At 39.8% G+C, this 20859-nt stretch overlaps 1 protein-coding gene across 1 annotated transcript in view; it reads left to right on the plus strand.

The window, feature by feature from the left end:
- LOC145328241 (carbohydrate sulfotransferase 11-like) overlaps nucleotides 1-20859 on the plus strand; it is a 100918-nt gene that overhangs the window by 78340 nt on the left and 1719 nt on the right. Inside the window, exon 16 of the mRNA XM_080171855.1 lies at nucleotides 13821-13904. Within this exon, the coding sequence (XP_080027981.1) occupies nucleotides 13821-13904 (84 nt within the window). The remainder of the gene's footprint in view (nucleotides 1-13820; nucleotides 13905-20859) is intronic.

Genomic DNA, 20859 nt, shown 5'->3' on the forward strand with positions numbered 1-20859 from the left:
GAAAAATATGGCCTCATATGAGATATCACAAGATTTTAACAGAATATAATAAGTACAAATGTTTCATAATTAAAACTCGGGATCCGTCATTTGTGGGCTTAAAAATTCAAATAAAAGAAAAATCAATAGAGAAAAATTAACGCTTTAAAATGGTACTAATTTCATAAAAATCTGTCCACTCGTTTAGGATCACGAAAATGCCATTCTGCTTATTTTACAAGTATCTCAAGTAAGACCCACTACATTTTCTCCCCTTTTTATCTGGCGAACAGACGTGCCAGATAACATAACGCTCAAATTGGCAAAGACAATAGACTGGTCGGCCAATCTTACCTATTGCGATGTCATGGTATTAAGGTTGATAGCCTAGATGTTTTAGTCGCAGTGTTGTATGATGGCAAGGATGCAGGATCTAACATGATGGGCTGTATCTCTGTCATCTGGATCTTCGGGGTTGAGGTCGTTGGTAATAGCGACGTTGTCTCTGCTGTTGTCGTAGGTTCTCGCCTCTCAGTTCTGGTATCGGCCTTCTTCTTTCTCATAAGCTTCTGGTAGGAATGCTTGTTATAAAGATAAAGGTGGGCAATTAAGGCGATGGCAGCTCCAGGTCCTACACGTAAAAATGTGAGGATAATGCATATCAGATCAGTTATAAATTTTAGCCCTAGGATGACCAGGCATGCGAATGCCATTAGGTCGCCATATTCATGGAGCCAGCTCTTGACGCTGCTCCACAAATCAAGTTTGCGTTCCATGTCCGGCACTAGATTCTCAAGGGTGTACAGGGGTAGGTTGTTGGTAGAAAGTTGGTTACAATTTCCGTCTCCAATGCATAATCCGTAGGTGATCTCCTTCAGGCTTGCCTCGGTGTAGGAGGGGAAGGTGAGGGTGTGTAACCATTCAGTTCTCTCTCTTTCCGTGTAGATTCCTCCATGGCTGAAATCCGTCCAGTTAACTAGAGGGGTGTCGATGGTCATTTCCATGGGGGCCTGAGTCTTGATGATGGCGGGAGTCAGCTGAATCCAGCCTTCTTTAGACTTGACAGTTAGGGGGAAAGTTGCTGAACACGTTACCCTTGTAGAATGCAACTTATAATGTTTAGTTGCAGCATCTGCATAACCATCAGGATCCAAAGGTATATCTTGATAGCAATTGATGTCGTCCTTGATCTTCTGAGTCCTCTTGGTGCACTGGAAGGTCATCAACAGGTCTCCCTTCAAGAGTCCGTAAGTCTGCTCATGCAGCAGCACTGGTTGGTCTGACTTTCCATGGTAATGGGTTTCGCATATGGTCTTCCGTAGTGTTACATCTAGTTGGCTGAAGGTCTGGCGCATACTGTAGGCTAAATAATTTAGATGTACTGCAGCTTGAAGGTTCACATCTATTTGTCCGGGGTCGATGGTGGCGAGTCTACTGAGTTCGCTGGTCTTGCCCAGGTAGATGCCGTCGTGGTCTGTGGTGATGACATTAAAGGGGCAATGCATTAATTTCATTGCGCCTGTAGTGTTGAGTAAAACTTGTTGCTGGTGGTCCACTAGGTAGGTGTCCATGGTGGTGAGGGGGTTGATGGTGTTGACCATCTGTAGAGTGCAGGAGCTGTCGTTGATATTCCAGACGAATGTCGCTGCGCCAGTGATGCACTCCCCTTTATGGTATGGACATGGTAGAGATAGATGATCAGTTTCGCTCTCTACCTTGTTGTTGCTAACCAGAAAAGTTTCTTCTTTAAGTAGAATCTGGTACTCAGCTAGCTTCAGGGTGTTGTAGTGGATGGTGTCGCCCATGCGGATGGTCTGCCCAATGCAGGTGATCTTGTCGTCTTCCATCTTCAGGGATCCGGCCAGGGTTGCCGAAACGTACGTTGGGCGGTTAAGTTTCACTTTGATAGGGTCACCGTAGCCAGAAATTTGATATTCCTGCACCAGTGACATGCGGCGGCAATTTTCTGCAGTAATTTCTTCGTGCCTCATAGTTTGGGGTACCTGTTGTAACTTGAGGTGGCCCCAAACTCCGCACTTGAAATGGTACAAGGATACCCTCACTTCGCAGGAGTATCCGTGTACCTTCGTCAGGGTTGGCCTCTGTAGAATTGTGTAGCGCTCCTTCACTGGAACTTCTTGTGTAGGTTCCTCTGCTCTGCATATTGTTTCCTTGTTGAATTTCTTGATGGTGGAAGGGTTTGTGCAGTCTACTATGTCTAATGAATATGCCTCACTGGTTGGTGCTACCGAAGCCATTAGCACCGCGATCAGTGGTAGGAAGATTATCGACATGATAAAATTCCACCTCGCGAGTCTCTAGGATCACCGCTTGACACACTCGTTGATTCTTGTTGAACTCCACTGCTTCGGTACTCAAGTTCCAGAAGACTGCTTGTATCTCGCCGGTGTAGTCGCTGTCCACTAATCCTGCCAGTAAAATTACTCCCTCCCGTTCTATGCTTGAACGGCCAAAGAGTTTAAGAAAATATCCGGGGGGTACACGAGTGTGTAGCTTGAGAGGGACGCAAGTCTGTTGCCCAGGGGGAAGGATTGTGTGGGCGGGGCAGTATATGTCATGGCCCGCACTCTCTTTCGTACCCTTGTACGGCAGCTTTGCTCCGCGTTTGACGGGGATTCTGATTGTCCGCGCAAGTGTAGCCACTGCAGGCGGGTCCATATCCTCGTCCGAGCTGTCTAACACCTCTTTGCTCTCCTCCACTTGCTGTTGCCAAAGTGTCCCACTCCTCTGCTTCTTTCCTCCGGATTTAACCCTCTCCCCTTTTTCGGGTGAGTCCGTGGACGGCTCTTCATTGTCGCTCAGAGCGCGCTTCTCTACCCGGGGTGCGGAAGGGTATGTGTATGTAGCTCGCTCGCGCTCTCTATCTCGGCGCGGTGTCTGTGGGGGCGAGCTTCTTCTCGGGCTTCTCTCTCTGTCGGGGGTTCGCTTGGCATCTCTCCGTTGAGTGCCCGAACCGGACGGTTCGCAAGATTGATCTCTCTCCCTCCCTCTCTTCTCACTCTGCTCTCTGCGCGGTGTGCGCTGCATCGTTGGTGATCTGGGCGGTGGTGTATCCGGTAGGGGAAGGTTGAGGGGGTCAATGTTGGGCGGTGGTGGTGGTGCTCCTCCCGGTCTAATGGGGGGTCCTCCCTCTTCATCGCTGTCATCCCCATTTGAGAAATCAACTCTTGGATTAGGCGGCTTCGCCTGCCTTTCTGGATTCAAGGGAATTTGTTCCCCTGCCTCATCTCCGTCTTCTTCAAATGGTTCTGGGGGAGAAGTTGGGTCTCCATCTGTCATTGCTGGGGGGTAATATGGTTTTAACCGACCAACATGCACAATCAAGTCCTCCTTTTCTCCCGCTGGTATTGTCTGAATCTTGTATAAAACGTCGGCACACTTCTCGGTAATTAAGTATGGTCCACTCCAATGTTTGGTCATCTTCTTCTTTGCTTTACCATGGTTGGGTGCCAAATAGAAAACTTTATCGCCTACTCGAAATTCGCGATTGCCGTGATACTGCAAAGCATTTCTTCGAATGGTGCTTGCTTGACTCTTCGCCATGGCTTCATACATGGTCGTGTATCTGTCCAATAAATTTCTCACGGCTGTGGGGATATCCTTGTCATCGTCAGGGTTTGGTAACCGCAAAATTAAATCCGCGGGTAGAGTAGCCTCTCTACCCTGGAAGGCAAGAAAGGGGGTCACGCCGGTGCTGCTGTGGATCCTCGTGTTGTACGCCAGGACAACTCCAGGTAAATATTCTGGCCATAGAGTCTCCCGTCCTTGGATCACGGTTCTCAGCGTCTCTTCCATGGTCCGGTGCCACCTTTCTATAAGGTTGCTCTGGGGGTTCGCCACGGGGCCTAGCTCGTGCTTAACACCGAGCTTCTGCAAGAGTTTCTTCATGATGGTGTTGCAGAACTCTTTTCCCTGATCACTGTGGAATGCCTGCGGGCATCCAAAGGTACAAATGAACTTGTCCATAATTGTCGTGGCGACCTCGTCGGCGGTCTTCTGTTTCAAGGGGTACGCCTGAACGAAGCGCGACCATCCGTCCTGTAGCGTCAGGATAAAATTGTATCCTTCTGGGGTTGTGTCGAACTTGCCTACCACATCCATATAAATTGTCTGGAGCGGGTACCCGTTTTGGATGGGTACGTGCGCTCCTATCTTGATGTTGGCCTTGATGTTCTTCTGAACGCAGTCATGACAGACGGCGATCCTCAGGCGGATGTCTGCTTGATGTCCCACATAATAAAAATTCCTCAAAAACTTCGATATGGTAGAGTGCATGCCAAAATGCGCTCCTGTGGTAGTTCTGTGACAGTGGGTGAACACCTCTTCTCTCAGGGACAAAGGGACCATGATTCTGCGTCGCTTCCCTGTGAAGGTGTTGATCTCCTGCTCAATAACTCCATCTTCTGCAATGCGCAGAGTGTCAAAAATCTCAGCCAGCCGGTGCACGTCCCTACTCTCTCCACGCAGGGTTGCCTTGTCTGGTGCACGCCGGTCAACGCCAATCCATCTACGAACCTTCTCCAAAATAGGGTCGTCTAACTGATGCCGGTACACTCTGTCTCTGTACCGTTCTCGGCGGTCAGGAAGCTCGTCGGCAGGATCATCTACAGCTCCGACGTACTCCTCCTGCTCAGCCTCTTCCTCGGCTGTGGGGTCTGGCATGTCAGCATCGGTACGCCGGCTCAACGCGTCGGCGTTGGTATTGAGTCTCCCCGGCCGATGAACCACACGGAATTCGTAACCAGCCAGCTCCTCAGTCCACCTGGCCATCATGCCAGTGTTCTTCTTCAGTGACTTCAACTGCTTGAGGGCGCTGTTATCCGTATTAATTTGGAACGGCTTGAAGCTCAGGATTGTCCGAAACTTTCTGATGCCATAAATAACTGCGGAGGCTTCTCCTTTCCATGAGGGATATCTCTGCTCCGCGCCAGTCGTTTTACGTCCCATGGCGGCGATCAACCTTTCGGCGCCATTCTGAACCTGACTCAGGATCGCACTGATTGCTCTTCCGGAGTAGTCGGTGGTCAGTTGAAATGGGGTATCCGCTTCAAAATCAGGCACAGCGCGGATGGGGGCATTCTGGAACTTGTCCTTCAACTGCTGGAACTGCTCATCCATCCCTGGGGTCCACTCTAGCTTGGTGGCTTTCTTCTGTGCATTCATCTCACACGTCAAGTCGGCGTACTCCGGTATGAAGGTCCGGTAGTACCCGTAAAAACCAAGGACACTATTCAGCTCGGCGACGGTGGAGGGCGGCGGCCAGTTCTTGATACGCTCCACATACTCTGGCACCATACCGATACCCTCGTGACTCAGCATGTGGCCAAGATACTGGATCTTCTTCTGGAACAGTTTGCTCTTCTTTGCCTTCAGCTTGATTCCAGCCTTGCGGTGGGCCTCAAAAACCTGTCGCATCTGTGGTACATGATCCGCAACTCTCAGGTTGTATGATATTACATCATCGAGGTAGCATTGCGCTACCTCGCTCCCCAGCGGGTTCATTGCGGTGCTGATGAATCTGCTGTACACCGCTGGTGCTGTGCTGATGCCGAAGGGCATGCGGCGGAATTGCCACAAACCCGTTGGCGTGGCAAAAGCCGTCAGCTCCCTGGATGCTGGATCGATGGAGATGTTGAAGTAGGCGGCTGTGGCATCTAACGTTGAATATACACGATGTCCTCCTGCGCGGTCCAATAGAGTCTGTATCCTCGGCAGCGGGTAACTGTCTTGCTCTAAGCAACTGTTTAACCTGCGGAAGTCCACTGCCCATCTGATCTTTCCATCCTTCTTGCGCACGGGAACAAGGGGGCTCGCCCATGGCGATGAACTCGGCTCGATCACTCCCTGGTTGAGCCAGTCGGCCATCTGTGCCTCCAGATCCTTCAACATCTTAGGGTTCAACTCCCTGTATCTCTGCCTGATGGGCTCCGTCCCTGGCTTGAGCTTCAACTTCATTGTTACCAGGTCTGTGTGCCCAGGGGCCTCTCGACTGAATATGTCTCTGTATTCGTAAATGAGCTCCTTGACTTGCTTCTTGACATCGGGGTGCTCGTTCAGTAACTCGTTGTCCTCCATCTCCAGGTCCTCCCAAACTTCCTTGAACGTGGGGTTTTCCATCTGCTCCTTCGTCATGGGCTTGGTGGCGTCGCTCGTCTTGTTCTCGGACATGGACTGAATAACTTCATGGGGCTCTCTCAACACCAAGCTTTCGGTGTTGATCACCATACTGCTGTCCTCACAAATCTCGGCGGTGAACACACACCCGGCCGATGCAATGCACGGCGCCTCCTGCAAGTTGACGACAGGAATGCGGACTATCCCATTTTGCTGGGCTCTGTATACTCCTTCCAACACACGCACTGGACTATCATCTAAAACGGTCTCTTCTACCATGACAATCGCTTGCGGTCGGAGTTCTCGGCTAGGAAGAAAATTAACGACAGACACTGACTCTGGCGCGAGAATCCTAGTCGCTTGGACGGACAAACGGACAGGACGCGGCCGTTTACCTACTGCGACGGTTTTCAAACGAACGGCCGGCCCTTGGGAATTACGAAGCGGTCCCTTGACATTACGTGTCCAAACGTTTTTGCGCTCAAAATCTGCTTTTGCTTTGTGCTTAAAAGAAAGTTGCGCAACATATGATTCGACGGAATCCGGTTTAAGTGCTAAAAACTCACGTGAATGGTGCACATTACCATTCGCAAAATTATCTTCTGCTTTACATAAATCTTTAAAAGTGGGCGTACAAACATTTACAGCATTACTATAGCTACTTATTTCTGCATTCAACTCCTCAAAGGCTCGTAATGAAACACTTATCTGAGGATTGGGGGGCGAGTGCTCCCCCGGCGGTTTTCCAGACCGCTCTTCGTCTTCTGAGGTACTTGGAACCTCGTAGTCGATGGACTGCACAAGCGGAACTCTCGTCTGCTTCACGACCAACGCCGCCTGCACCGGTGATGAGTAATCTAGGACTCCACGAATCTCCTCGACCCACTTGCACCCAAGATTGATGGGGGTGCGAAGCTCAGGTATGACCAAGGCCTCCCGAATGTAGCTGGGACAGTCATCTCCCAAGATGACGCTAATGTTGTACACACGGCCGAAGACGTCCATATCGCCGCCATTCGCCGCTGTTCCCACTGATAACTCGCAAGGAACGATCGGCAACTGTAGTTTCCGGGCTAACTCCTCATTTACGGCGACTCCTTCGTGCAACTTGTTACCGGTATCGATGAGACCATAGGTCCGCACAGTCGGTCCATTTGCACGCAGGCTGATCTTAACCATGGCCCGGGCGCCTCTCCGTCCTTGCATCTGATTGAGGGTGGTAGGGTCTACAGCTGCTGAGGGACTCCGACCTACCGACGGGAGCCCTCTCTCACATTTTTTGAAGTCTTGCTTCTGTGGCCAACTGCTTCCAGACAGTTGACATCTCCGTAGAACTGCGCCTGGTCATCATCTCCTACGCCACTGTCCGCGTCTCCAGGTTCGTTGGTACGCATCTCTCGCACGGCGTGACGGCCACGATCTTGATATTGTCGGCCGCGTCCGCCGCTGTTGGCGTTCTTCTCCTGGTTTCTCTTGCGCACGTTTGCCAGCTTGTCCTCAGGAATAGTACACGTCTTCTGCCAATGGCCAGGCGTGCCACACCTCCGACAGTTGCCTTTCGGTTTGTCTTTGGTGGCACCGCCCGTACCCTTACTCGCTTGCTGTTTCTTCTTAGGGCAATTACGCGAATAATGGCCTGTCTGGTTACAATTGTAGCACTTGACGCTACTGGTTCCATCTCCGACAGCGTTGACCTCCATATCCTCGGTGCCGTCGTTGCGATAGATGACACGGTTGGACGTGGCGAGGCCATCCATGGAGGTATCCTCAGCATCTCCATGGTGAATAAGTTGACGCTGCGTGGCAATCTCGTTCATAATCACATTCCGTAGGACACCCATGCTGGTAATACTAGGTAGCTGACAGAAAACTCTTTTCCGTACCTCTCGATGGCGTAAACCAAGGGTTACCTCTTTCCGGAATTGGCCTGGATCACGGTTGTCTGGGGAGTAGGCCTTCAACCACATCTGCTCTTTCTTGGCAAGGTACGTCTGCGGAATCTCGTTCTTGCCCTGTGACAACTGCTTATACGCGTCCTTGTTGATGTCTGAATCTGATGGTGCTAGGAATATGGCATCCAGCCTATCCATTACCTGCTCAAGGGTGAGCGCATCTTGGTTGTCAGCGACTTCTCGGGCCATCTGGAACGCTTCTCCGTCGAGACTCATGATGTATTGGCCTTTCCTGCCCTCTTGATCCGATGGGTGATGACGGGCAATTCTAAACGCATTGGCCATCTTTGTCTTGTGGCCATCCCAATCTTCTCCGGCACGGTTGCAAAACCGGGGAAAATTCTGCTTGTTAAGCTTCCGGCGCTGGTTCTCCAACCAGGTATTGCCTAGCGCAATGAGCTGAGCGTTCTCATTCGGCGCTCCTTCTGCCTGTGCCTCTTGAATAGCACGCTGCAAATTCAACTGCTCTAGATCAGCGGCCTGCTGAGCTTGCGCCATCTTCGAAACTTAACGAAATTTCTTCAAAATTTAAGGAAAATTTTACCAAGTTGATGTCCCAGACGTCAGAATGGTCCCACACTGGTCTCCAAACACAGGGGTCTTCGTCCTTTCTGGTCTCAGTTCTCATAAACTCGTCTGGATATACACAATCGTCCGAAATTACCGTAGTTCCTCGGGGTAATTTCCTCGTAAATCTCCTGTTGAGCACTGCGGTTTATCCCACCGCTGCCACCAGTTTGACTGTAACGGATCGGACGTAATAGATAGCTTTTTTAAAAACTATTAAAGCCCGCCTCGAGCGGTGTGGCGGCACTTCACGTTGGAATGGTAACGTTGTGGCTGAAGCGATTCAAGAGCGAAGCAACTCGTTCCCTTCGTTTGTACGTCTCCGCTAAGTTAAATAACGAATACTACACGCAAGTACCCACAGGGGATTTTCTATGTTTCTGGATAATTAATTGCAGCTAGGATTAGCTGCCCACAAATTGGAGTTGATACTCTACTAACAACTGTTTGTGCGGAACTGATGTATTTTCAATAGACAAGTATAGTTTACACAAAATTAATGAATACATATTATATCAATATACATATAGGAAAATTACAGAGAGTATTGAAGTATTGAGGGGGCGTTTCTGATCATACAGGGATGGCAAGGGATACACGTAGGTCTGCGTAGGATATATCAGCAGGCCGGAGTGTATGTTGAGTTTCCCGTTTAGTCACGTTCAGTTGTGCAGGGGAAATCTCCGTGATGCATTGAGGATGCCAAATCCCTGGATAACTGGAGCTCTCTTCTACAAAAGTACATAAGTTAAATATCGCCTAAAACCTACACGCGTAGATGATAGAAAGGTCAAATATACATATAAATGCGGAGCATTATATGTATATTGATTTCTTGGAAAAATATGGCCTCATATGAGATATCACAAGATTTTAACAGAATATAATAAGTACAAATGTTTCATAATTAAAACTCGGGATCCGTCATTTGTGGGCTTAAAAATTCAAATAAAAGAAAAATCAATAGAGAAAAATTAACGCTTTAAAATGGTACTAATTTCATAAAAATCTGTCCACTCGTTTAGGATCACGAAAATGCCATTCTGCTTATTTTACAAGTATCTCAAGTAAGACCCACTACAGCAATATTCAATAATATCCATCAAGAACCGCCAAACGATTAATTTCCATAAAGTTTTGGTAATAAAACCATAGAGAAATTTAACTAGGGTATTTTCAGCTCATGGATAGTGGACTTTTTTCTGTTATTTTCATTTTGAATTGTAAATTAAAGACCAAATAATAAGAAATTTGCGTTTAAAAACTTCTGTTAAAATTTGTTTCACATATGTATTATGAAATTGTTATTATTATTAAGGCTCAGAAACAGTTCTAAGCCATTGGATATTTATTAGTTTCAAAGCCTTACTTGAAAATAAAAGGATGCACATTTTGTTTTTAAAAGTCGTGAGGACCTGTGTGATCAATCATTTATACATAATTTATTATTTTAATCAATATCATCAAAACATTTTCATCCATCCCTCTATCTAGCTATCTATCTATCATTCTATCCATTTTGCCTTCTATCTATCCATCCATTTATCCATGTATTTATCTATCTATCTAAATAGACTTTCTTGTGTATATGTCTATCCAACAGTTTTTAAGTCTGACTACGTGTTTATCTAATATAAAAAATACAGCCTATTCTATCTCTACCTCCATTAGCATATAAAATACTAGCGGCTTCGCCCCTAGCCTCTAGGGGCTTTGCCCCAAGAGATGGTAAAAAAAGTGTGGAAACCTTCCACAGATACAAAAAAAAAAAAAAAAAAATGCAGCCTGCGGCAGCCTGTATCAGAGCAAAATAAAAAATAAGGGGGGGATTTTTTTGTTTTTTGGGGGGTTAGGGGTGTCCCACCCCCCAAGAAAATAGCTTAAAACCACCACAGGACCAATAGGTATATACCCTCAAGAGTAGAATCCGATCGGTTCAGTGGTTACCGAGATCTTAAGCTTCAGACGGACGGACGGACGGACGGACAGACAGACAGACAGACAGACAGACAGACAGACAGACAGACAGACAGACAGACAGACAGATAGACAGACGGACAGACAGACATCGTACTACTTTGTATTATTGATATAAATCTAAAGTAACATTATTACCGATTTTTTTTAGATAATATCTCTTCAGCTTTGAAAATGATTCTATGTAGGAGGGGGGGACTTTCCATTACCTCTTTGGGCGAAGCCTTGAGTGTACTAAATGATAACGACTCTTTTTTTCTATCTATCTATATAGCTGTGTGATAATCTATATATCTGACACAATAAAAACTGTCCCGAATTTGTATTAATTTTGAGGAACACGACTCCAGTGACGTCATATTTTTCTTTCCCGAAAAAGAGAAGGGGGGAAGAAAATCTCTTCAAAAGAGATGGGGAAAACCCCCTTTTCTCCCATCTCTTTTTTCTTCCTCCCTTCCCTTTTTTTTCTTTCCCCCTTCCCTTTTTCGGGAAAGAAAAATATGACGTAACTGGAGTCGTGTTCCTCAAAATTAATACAAATTCGGGACAGTTTTTATTGTGTCTATATATCTATCTAGTTTCTATAGTTTTATCAATCTATTTCTATCTAAAACCCTAATAATTTATTATCTATAATCAATATGATTAGGGCAGAAGTGTCTATATGTTTATGTTCGAATAATTTATTAACTAATAAATGGATGACAACATCCATAAAAGCTGCGAAGCTTTACAAATCAGACACCAAAATACAGAATGATTTGACGTGCTTACATCTTAATGGTTTCGCTTTTAACATTGTGTCCAATCATTGAAGAAATTATACATTAAGTTAAATTGATAATTATGTCTTAGAAAAGTTGTCGTCTATATAGATGAAATAACAATAATAATGATTCTATAAGAGAGGTATTGCGTTTTGAAAATTATTACTTATTATCACATGAATCCTAATGACAGATTCCTAAATTTAAGACAAAAGCCACCCGTTAAAGATGTATAAACGGACGGATGAAGTTTGAAAGAGCTTCGCTTCCAATATAATAATATGTGCAGAAAAGCATAAAATCAAACGATGTTATGCTCTATTATAAATTATCGTTTTAACTGATTTTCTATTTTAATAATAAAAATTATTTTGAAAGCTTTATAATTATAAAAATTTTAATTTTATTACTAATTTCATTACGAACAAGGTTGACAATATCCAAAAAGTGAAGCTCTGAAACTGTATGACAGACGAACATTTACTCTTGTAGAGTGTAAAACTAAATATACAAAATATAAATATATAAGTTTTGACAAAATTATAGGTAAATTTGTTGCAAAACTTCATAAATTTAGAATACTGTTTAAGGACATACTGACATTTTTAGGAATTGATTATAGAGTTTCTTCGCTTATAATATTGTACCTCATTGTAATAGGAATCATTACTCCACACCAATCAGATGATTATATCTCACCGATCTATTTTAGATTTAAAACAACAGTAAAATGCAGTACAGCTATTTTTGGAAACAGTCTCTTTAGACTGGGATATTTACACTACTCACAGAATAATAATCAATTGATTGAATGAACTCATTAATATCGAAAGATTGAAATGAAATTGTTTTGGTGTTACTTCAATAACAGTTTGACCAAAGTTAAATAACAACAGCATACACAATTTATATCAGGTTTAGCAGACGAATGGAAATACCCAAACTGTAAAAAAAACTACAACCATTATAATGAATTATGCTATGGTAAAATGATCTGATCTTAGATGCAACTTTCTTCACGATTTAGTTTCCCCATACATTTTTATGTATCAGAGATAAACAAGGATAGTCATATTATGAAATACGAAACTCGAAGCAAGGACGTCAAAGCTTTTTATTTAAAGGGGGTATTATGAAGGGTTTCAAAGGTTTGAGGGTGTTCATCCATTTAAAGTTTGAAAGGTTTCAAATGAAGAGTTACAAAGTTTTAGGGGGGGGGGGGGGGGGAGGGGAAACACCCATTTATCTCCATTCTTGGACGTCTAGGGCTAGGAGGTTGGGAAACGAAGAAATGTGTAATATGTAGGGGGGTAGACCTCTGTGGGTGTAACTACCTCCCTGATAATGAAATAACACTACTCGTGTTTTCCTTTCATCTTTTAAAAATATTGTTTCAAACCTTATTCACTTTCAATTAAACCTAGATTATATTTTCGTTTTATTTTGAAGGAAGGTTCAGTATTACTTACAATGAAAAAATTAACAATAAATAGATTTACGTTAAAAAAAATTTGAACACACTGACATACTATACACTTTTTTAAAGCATGTAGCTACACTACCAGAGGAAAACAGTAGGGCCATGATCTATTGTTCAGTCAAAAACGCCATCATTTTTAAATTTTTGAGAAGGCATGGGTGGTCATGAAGTAGCCTATAAACATCCCAATACATTTATGAATCTTCCCTCAAAAGTAAAATCAAAACGGATCAGCATTTTTTGGGATCTTAGCTTTAGACAAAAAAGACCTTACTAATTATAGTATTCAATATTTTTCTCTAGTTTGAATGAAAGATTAAAGCACTTATAAATACCCTGAATGAAATGAAATTTAAAAACTGAAGATGGTTTATTATCTATGTCACGATATTTTCTCTCTAATGGGGGACTTTCGATGCATGATATAAAAATTCTTGAAAGGAGGTTTGTTAATGTTCTCCAACCCAAAACCCCCAAATGAAAAAATGGAGATTCTTAATACTTACTGATGCAATATTCTATTTGTGAATTGGAATGTTTGTTTGTCTGGTGTAATAACGATACCCCCCATTCACCCTCTTTACCCCTCCTCTCCTACTAAATGCACGAACTGACCATTAAATGAGGTCCATATTAGCAAGCCAACTGGTCTATTTTACGTTCATGTTTCTCTCGACATTTCTTGAAGAAATATATCTATTTTTTTTCTCGTATTCATTCGAATCCGGTGGATAGGAACCGGTTCTCTTCCATACGAAAAAACTATGTCTAGCATCGTATTATATCCAGCTTTCTACGAATATAAAAATGTACAATCATAAGATTAAAGCCAGTTATAATTGTACATTCTATATCCACGGAAAGCCGTTTATAATACGATGCAAGAAATAACTATTATTAAATTTATAATATCTGCTCTAGCATCTAGCAGCATCTGTAATTATTTATATTATTATTGTTTAGGTATCGGGTTCGAGTCCCATTGGGTTCCGTACTGGCGAGCCTGTACTCCGTGTCATTTCAAGTATGATGCCATAGCTAAATTAGGTAAGTTGTATATACATAAAATGTAAATTGTAGAAAATCTTCACAGGTTAAAAAACATTGCGGTGTTTATGATTGTTACAAGCGAAGATTATTTATAAATGACTCCTATCGTTAATTTAGGCATATTAGTATTGTCCTATCGATTTTAAATTTTGCTGGGTAATTCCTGTACGATTTATAAAGCGTAGCAACTCTATAAACAATATGAGAACGTCTCAAGGATCATTTAAAACATGAAAATATTCTATTCATCTGATTTTTTAAAGAGTTATTTCTAGATCAACAAGGTAGAAGATTGAAATCAGATCTTAAAATTTATGAATGTCTTTCAACAGTATCCTTTAAAAAAGCTAATTTGCAATAAAGTTGCATACAATTTTGTTTAGACTTACAAATAAATATCCTACTTATTTAAGCTATTTTGCAATAAAGTTAGTTCTGATTTTAGATCAGCTCTTTAATGTGTGTTTTTATTCTTATTAAAATTGCCATTTATATAATAATTAAAATTTTATTGTAACAAAATTTCAATATTTTTTATTCATTGAAAATATAGCCTTGAATTGAATTGTACATTCAAAATAATATTATTTAAATGTATAGGGGGGGGGGGGGGGGTAATCGTCTGCTAAAGATGTTATCATTTACAAATACTACACGATTTCTTAATAAGATCAAATATTCAGACCATTTGAGAGAGGACACAGTAAAATATAGGGAGAGGTTAATTGACGATACTTTAAATCTTAAATTTGAAATAATTGTGCCTTTTAACTAAGGGTAGCTTTTCTATTAGCATCTAGAGACTTTAATATTTTACTTTTATAAGGTAATTATTTTTTAGCTAAGGGAAGGGGGGTTAAGGAGGTTAAAATACCCCCTTTGGGCAGCTTAAAACATGTCTGGACCTCAACAATGCATTTCTAAAAAATGTTGATGAATCAGCTGTTCAGCCATTTACGAAATATAAAGAGATATACAACTTACTTTTATCACCTTACAAATCCTAAAACTAATGAATTTTCTCGTATTTATTCGAATCCGGTGGATAGGAACCGGTTCTCATCCATACGAAAAAACTATGTCTAGCATCGTATTATATCCAGTTTTCTACGAATATAGAAATGTACAATCATAAGATTAAAACCAGTTTTTTTAGCCCGTGCCTTCGGCATCTCGGGGCTAAAAAACTGGTTTTAATCTTATAATTGTACATTCTATATCCGCGGAAAGCCGTTTATAATACAATGCGAGAAATAACTATTATATCACGAAAGATGAGAAAGCTCGGATCTACTGCAGTTCATGGTAAAATATTGCTGGTAACGCAATTTTCCAAAAATCTATGAATTTTAAAGGCTGCTAGCTGTCAATCAGCTGAACATACAGATCATACCCGCACACCATTTTGAGCGGCAAAGGAATGCCTACAAATAATCTGGAATAGCCAAGATCCAATGATGCACAGGGAAACCTTCACTGAAGAAAAAACGCGTAAAATAGGTATTTTTCGCGCATTTCTCTGCACTGCGAGATAATTATGCATTTTTGATTTATGGCTATTCCAGATTATTTGTAGGCTTTCTTATGCCGCTTAAAACAGTGTGCGGGCATGATCTGTACGTTCAGCCGTTTGGCAGCTAGCAGCCTTTAAAATTCATAGATTTTTGGAAAATTGCGTTACCAGCAATATTTTACCGTGAACTGCAGTAGATCCGAAAGCTCTTATTTAATTTTTTTATTTTAAGGGCAAACATCAAGTACAAATAGAACATAAATATGCAAAAATAGAGTGGTCCATAGTTTATCAAATTGTGATTTTAAGCTTTGCTGCTTTACATGTTGTCATTTTTGCACTAATTTGAAACATAATTTTTATTTTTTTTTTATCTTTGGAAAGCAGTCTATAACACGATGCGATAAATAACTATTATCGTCTTTAAATGATAATGTTGCATTACTGTTTTAAAAATTATTCTTGTAATATACATCTTGATATAATTTTACGATTAAGACATAAGACATCTATGAGAATAAGTTAAAGAAAGCTTTACTCTCCCCATAAAAAAGGCGTATATGATAAGCATGGTTTACATAGATAGTGTCGACATAAGTTATTACGGATGTTCTTACAAAGTGAAAACTGTTTGATAGTTCTTTTAGTTATTCATATATTTAAGAAAAATCATACAATCTATTTTATGTATACTAAAATCCTTATGATAAAGTAACAGGTTCTCTTGGTGTGGTTGTGTGTATCAAAAAATCTCGCTAACCGCAGAACCGATATGGCTCTCCTTTAAAATATACCTTCACATGGATCCTGCTCTTTTAGGAAGGGTACCACCAGTTTCCACCAACATCCTAAGTTAAATTGACAAAAGTTCCAAGTTTAGCATAACCCAACTTGAATTTATTTTCCATTCCAAAAGTGTACCAATACTTTTTTCTTCAAATTTAAAGTTTTATTTATTCCAAACATATAGGATATAATTCTGTTTTCAAAGTTTATTTTACTGTTTTAATTTTGTACCCCCCAATGTACTGATTATACATGTATCCATAGCGTGGGGGGTTTTACGCCATGTAAAAAAGTATTGTACGTCAAAGTGTAAATAATCTATCTATCTATCTATTTTTATAGAAACTCTCAGGGCTTGGCAGTTGCTCGTCAACTTTCTGTAAGCCTCAGGGAAATATAAATCTAAATCTGACCTAAATATGGCAATCGAACTTTTCAAAAAAATCAAAGCAACAATGCAAACGGGTTTGAGGATTCGTTGCGGCTGCCGAGCCTTGGAAACTGTATTTTTAAAGCAGGATTTCAACGTAAGCATGAAACAAACTATTAAATTATGGTTTTTTATACATTCATAATTGATGGGAATTACAAATAAAAAAAATAAGAAGAAAAAATGGAATAAGTTTATCCTATTTATTTAAAATGTTGAGGTAAAATAAAGCAACTGTGTACATTTGAACTTTTAAACATTTTTTTCATTTGATGTTTCTAAGAATTGTTCAGTATTTATGATTAAGAGAGCCAAATTTGTATTTTTTATATTTCCATAGATCCTCATGTTGCCATCCTTTTTATTTTTAATCATTTTGCTATGATTAAAAATACACTGTTAAGAATCAATTAAACTTTTGTACATGAGATAATACAAAATAAAAACATCTATTAATGCTTAAATATCTTGGAGCTAAAAAAGCTTTTATCATTAACAACCCTTTTATATTCTAATTCAAGGTTAATAACAACAAGGGCAAGTTTGTTTTAAGTAGCAGAGCTACTTTCTATAATTAACTTTGTCTGTAACGCTATGGGGGAAATACGATTTATAAAGATATTTAAGATTATAAATTTTAAAATAAGATTCCCTACATCAATGAGCATGTAGTATGTAATTTACTTAGGCCGTCGGCCTGTCAGTCATGTTACAAAATATGAATATAAAAATATGTAAGAAAGGTTTTGTGATTGTTTTCTACAATTTATTTATGTTCTAGATTTAAGAATTCATCAAATACTTTCTAAATCTCCTAGCCTATATTCCCATCCATGATTTCTTTGTTCTCCGCTATTAATGGATGTTGTCATCCTTGTTTTTTAGTAGTGAAACAACTAAACTATATTGGTAGAAAAAAAGCTAGAAAAACAAAATTAATGACTAGAACCCTTCTTGTCTAATTTAAAGTTAATAAAAATAATAATGCATCTTTGCATGACATGTCCTTGGGCTAGTAAAATTAGAAGGTGCCCATTTAATACTCAAGAATTAAAAAGATAGAGCTGCTTTGCCTATAAAACTAATTAAAGAATAGTTATTTATCGCATTGTAGACAGTTTTCCGCGGATATAGAATTGATTAAAACTGGTATTCATTTTATGATTTCTATGGTATTATTTGTGGAAAATTGTCTGTAATACAATGCTATTTATAAGTTTTCAGTATGGCTAAGAACCAGTTATAATCCAGCCGATATTATTCGGTTTTGAAGTCATACTAGAAAATTAATCCTACAAAATTTTCGTTGTTTTAAATGCACACTTTGCTTTAAAAAAATGTTGCACGTCTGAAAAGAATGGAATAGAACAATTAAATGGAAAGTATATAGTAGGGCAATGGATTTATTATTCCTTGGATCTTGCACCAAATTTCCATGTTCTCTAAGTAAGTAAATCTTCCAGCGTGCTAAAATAACGATTACGCCCTTTAACCCTATCACCTCTCCTCCTACTGGATGACACACTAACCAATAAACGAGTTCCATGTTAGCAATCTAAATTAACGACAATTTTTCCCCTGTCATAATATCCCCGTATATTCTACATCCATTTAGGGCCCACACTGTACATATAAGTATGGTGTATAGTATACTTATATACTATATATATTATGGGACATACTGTAAAAAAAAATAATAAAAGTTCTTTAACCGTGGTAAATTATGAGCTTTTTAGCCGGTGTGAGTCTTTAATCATATGACTTTTGCCTGGAAGTTCTTTCTATGCATTCAGCTACCTAATGGCAATCTGTTTATGGGCCAAGACATTTATTGAATTTTGAAATTTTGTTATTTAACGGCATTAAATGAAAATAATAATGTCAAAGAGCCATATGTCCGGGCTACAAAACTGGTATTAATTTTATGCATTTTACTTTATTTTTCTTAGAAAATTGTCTTTAATACGATGCTCTTAATGATTTTTTAGTATGGCCGAAAACTGGTTCTAATCCTACGGATATTAGAGGTTTTGAAGCCTACTGAAATAATGTTTTTATTTCTGAGAGTACAACCCCTTAGTGCATTATTTGCTAGTGCAGTTTTCCTTTTAATGCTACACTATTACCGCCCACTACTAACTAGAAACAAACATGGATCTTAAAGGATAAGACAATGGATGATAAATTGATATACATGCCCAATGAGGCTTTACTAAAATACCCCTTTTGTAGATTACATTATTTGTTGAAGGTTGAATTAACTTAATTACTTGGATCTTACAAGATCTATTATTTAATTCAGCTGACATATCCTTGCTACAAATACGTCATGCATTTATGCTTCCCTAATATAACATGACTAAAGGATTATATTACTATGCATTCTTTAAAGCATGTTTTATTATTTTAATATTTTTTGTATTATATTTAATTACACAGCAGACTAGAGTGCTAAAAAGCAGAGCAATGTCATTTCATGACGAGAAAATTTTTTGCGCACATACGTGTTAAACTGAGAATCATAATTTTTTTGATAGACCAATTTTTTATTTAACAAAGATGGCCAATGCTGACTCATTAACGACGTGACGTTACACGAGCTCTCTTTACGTCGCGTAGACATTACTATCCTTCTATTAATGAATAAATAAGTATATATGTATATTATACATTGTATAACCCAGACAAGTACCTGGCCAAAGTTCTGGGCACCTCATTCGTAGCAAATTGCTTTCTGATCTTCATATCGATTTATCAGTTTTTTTATTTCCGAAGCTATTGGTTGATATGCAATGACCCAATTTAAAGTCAGCACAGGGTTCCCATCCTGTGGGTAAAAATACATATAGCTTTGTCCCCTTTATTCTTTTACTTTAATCTTCTATTTATGTTGATATAATAACAGCACAAAAGTACAACAGGGACATCTCTTTTCATGCACGTTCTCAACCACCGTTTTTAGACCATTTCATAAATGCCTGTCTTTTTCAGGGTTTACATAATAAAAGCTTTAAAAAAAAATTTAAAAACAAATTTTGCATTGTTTAAAAGCCATTCGTTGTCACATCTTTTTTGGAAATATCCTAAAACCTGCACTTTAGTTTTCCAACAAATAGCCGCATAAAAAAAAACTAAGAAAAACGTCTTTTAATGTAAAGAATTTGTGTAACAGCAAGAACTATTGTCCTATATATATAAAAGGATGAAACCAACTTTATTTTACAATATTTTAGTTTTCAGCATTTCAAATAATTATAACAAATACATTTGTTTACCATTTTATTGTACAATATTATTTTGATTAATTAGTGGCAAGGAAGTGTAGGGAAGTGTTATAAATTGCCAAAAAATGGTTTAAATTTAGGTTAAAATAGTTTTTTACTGAGATTACTTTTCCTTGTTCCCTATATTTATCCTTGATGCTAAATTGTTTTGCTTGCAACCATGGCTCGTCAGACGCGCATAATCCTAAAGTTTAAACCCGCTTGTGTGCAAAAATAATTTTAAAGAGGTTGATTGACTGTTTAGGAACAGATGTAGAACAGCTGTATTTTCAAGTTTTGATATGACGAGGTCACTAAGGCTTACACGCGGCAGACGCGCGGCTGCCGAGCCCTGCTTGAAACCATTTTGTTTACTAGCAAGTTATTATGAGAGCATACCTACTTTACCAATAGGCCCTGACTGTCTGTCGAATTGACTACCTGTATTATGTGCCAGTGTCTTTCTCAATCTCATATTTAATCAAACTTTAGAGCTTGCACCACTGTAAGTTTTCTGTATTATAAATAGTAATATTTATTTTTATGCTTTAGTCTGCTGCGCTAATTTTGAATATAATTATCCTTATTTAACAAATTAAACCCTGTTGGGCCTTAATTGTTTTAAGTTTTCATGTTGTTAAGTTATAGTTTTTCTTAAATATCTATCTAATTCATATTTATCCATCTATCCATATCCATTTTATTCAAAATATCCGTGAGAGCAATCAACACAAATTGAATAAATCTACCAATACGTTTTCTTTCTATCTCTAAATCCCTGTCTAAATATATTTTTCTTCTAATTTTATCTATTTATCTTTTCTCTCTTTTTTCTTTCATTTCGACACTCTTTATTATTTACCTACCTTTTACTTTAATTGCATTTTAATAAATGTATAAGTATAGATGTATAATCTATACAACTACCAGTACCAAGTGGTGGAAATTCTTTTCGTCTGC

Source organism: Acartia tonsa, chromosome 9 (genome assembly GCF_053477335.1).
Source record: "Acartia tonsa isolate MP-2025a chromosome 9, ASM5347733v1, whole genome shotgun sequence".
Classification (NCBI taxonomy): Eukaryota; Metazoa; Arthropoda; class Copepoda; order Calanoida; family Acartiidae; genus Acartia; species Acartia tonsa.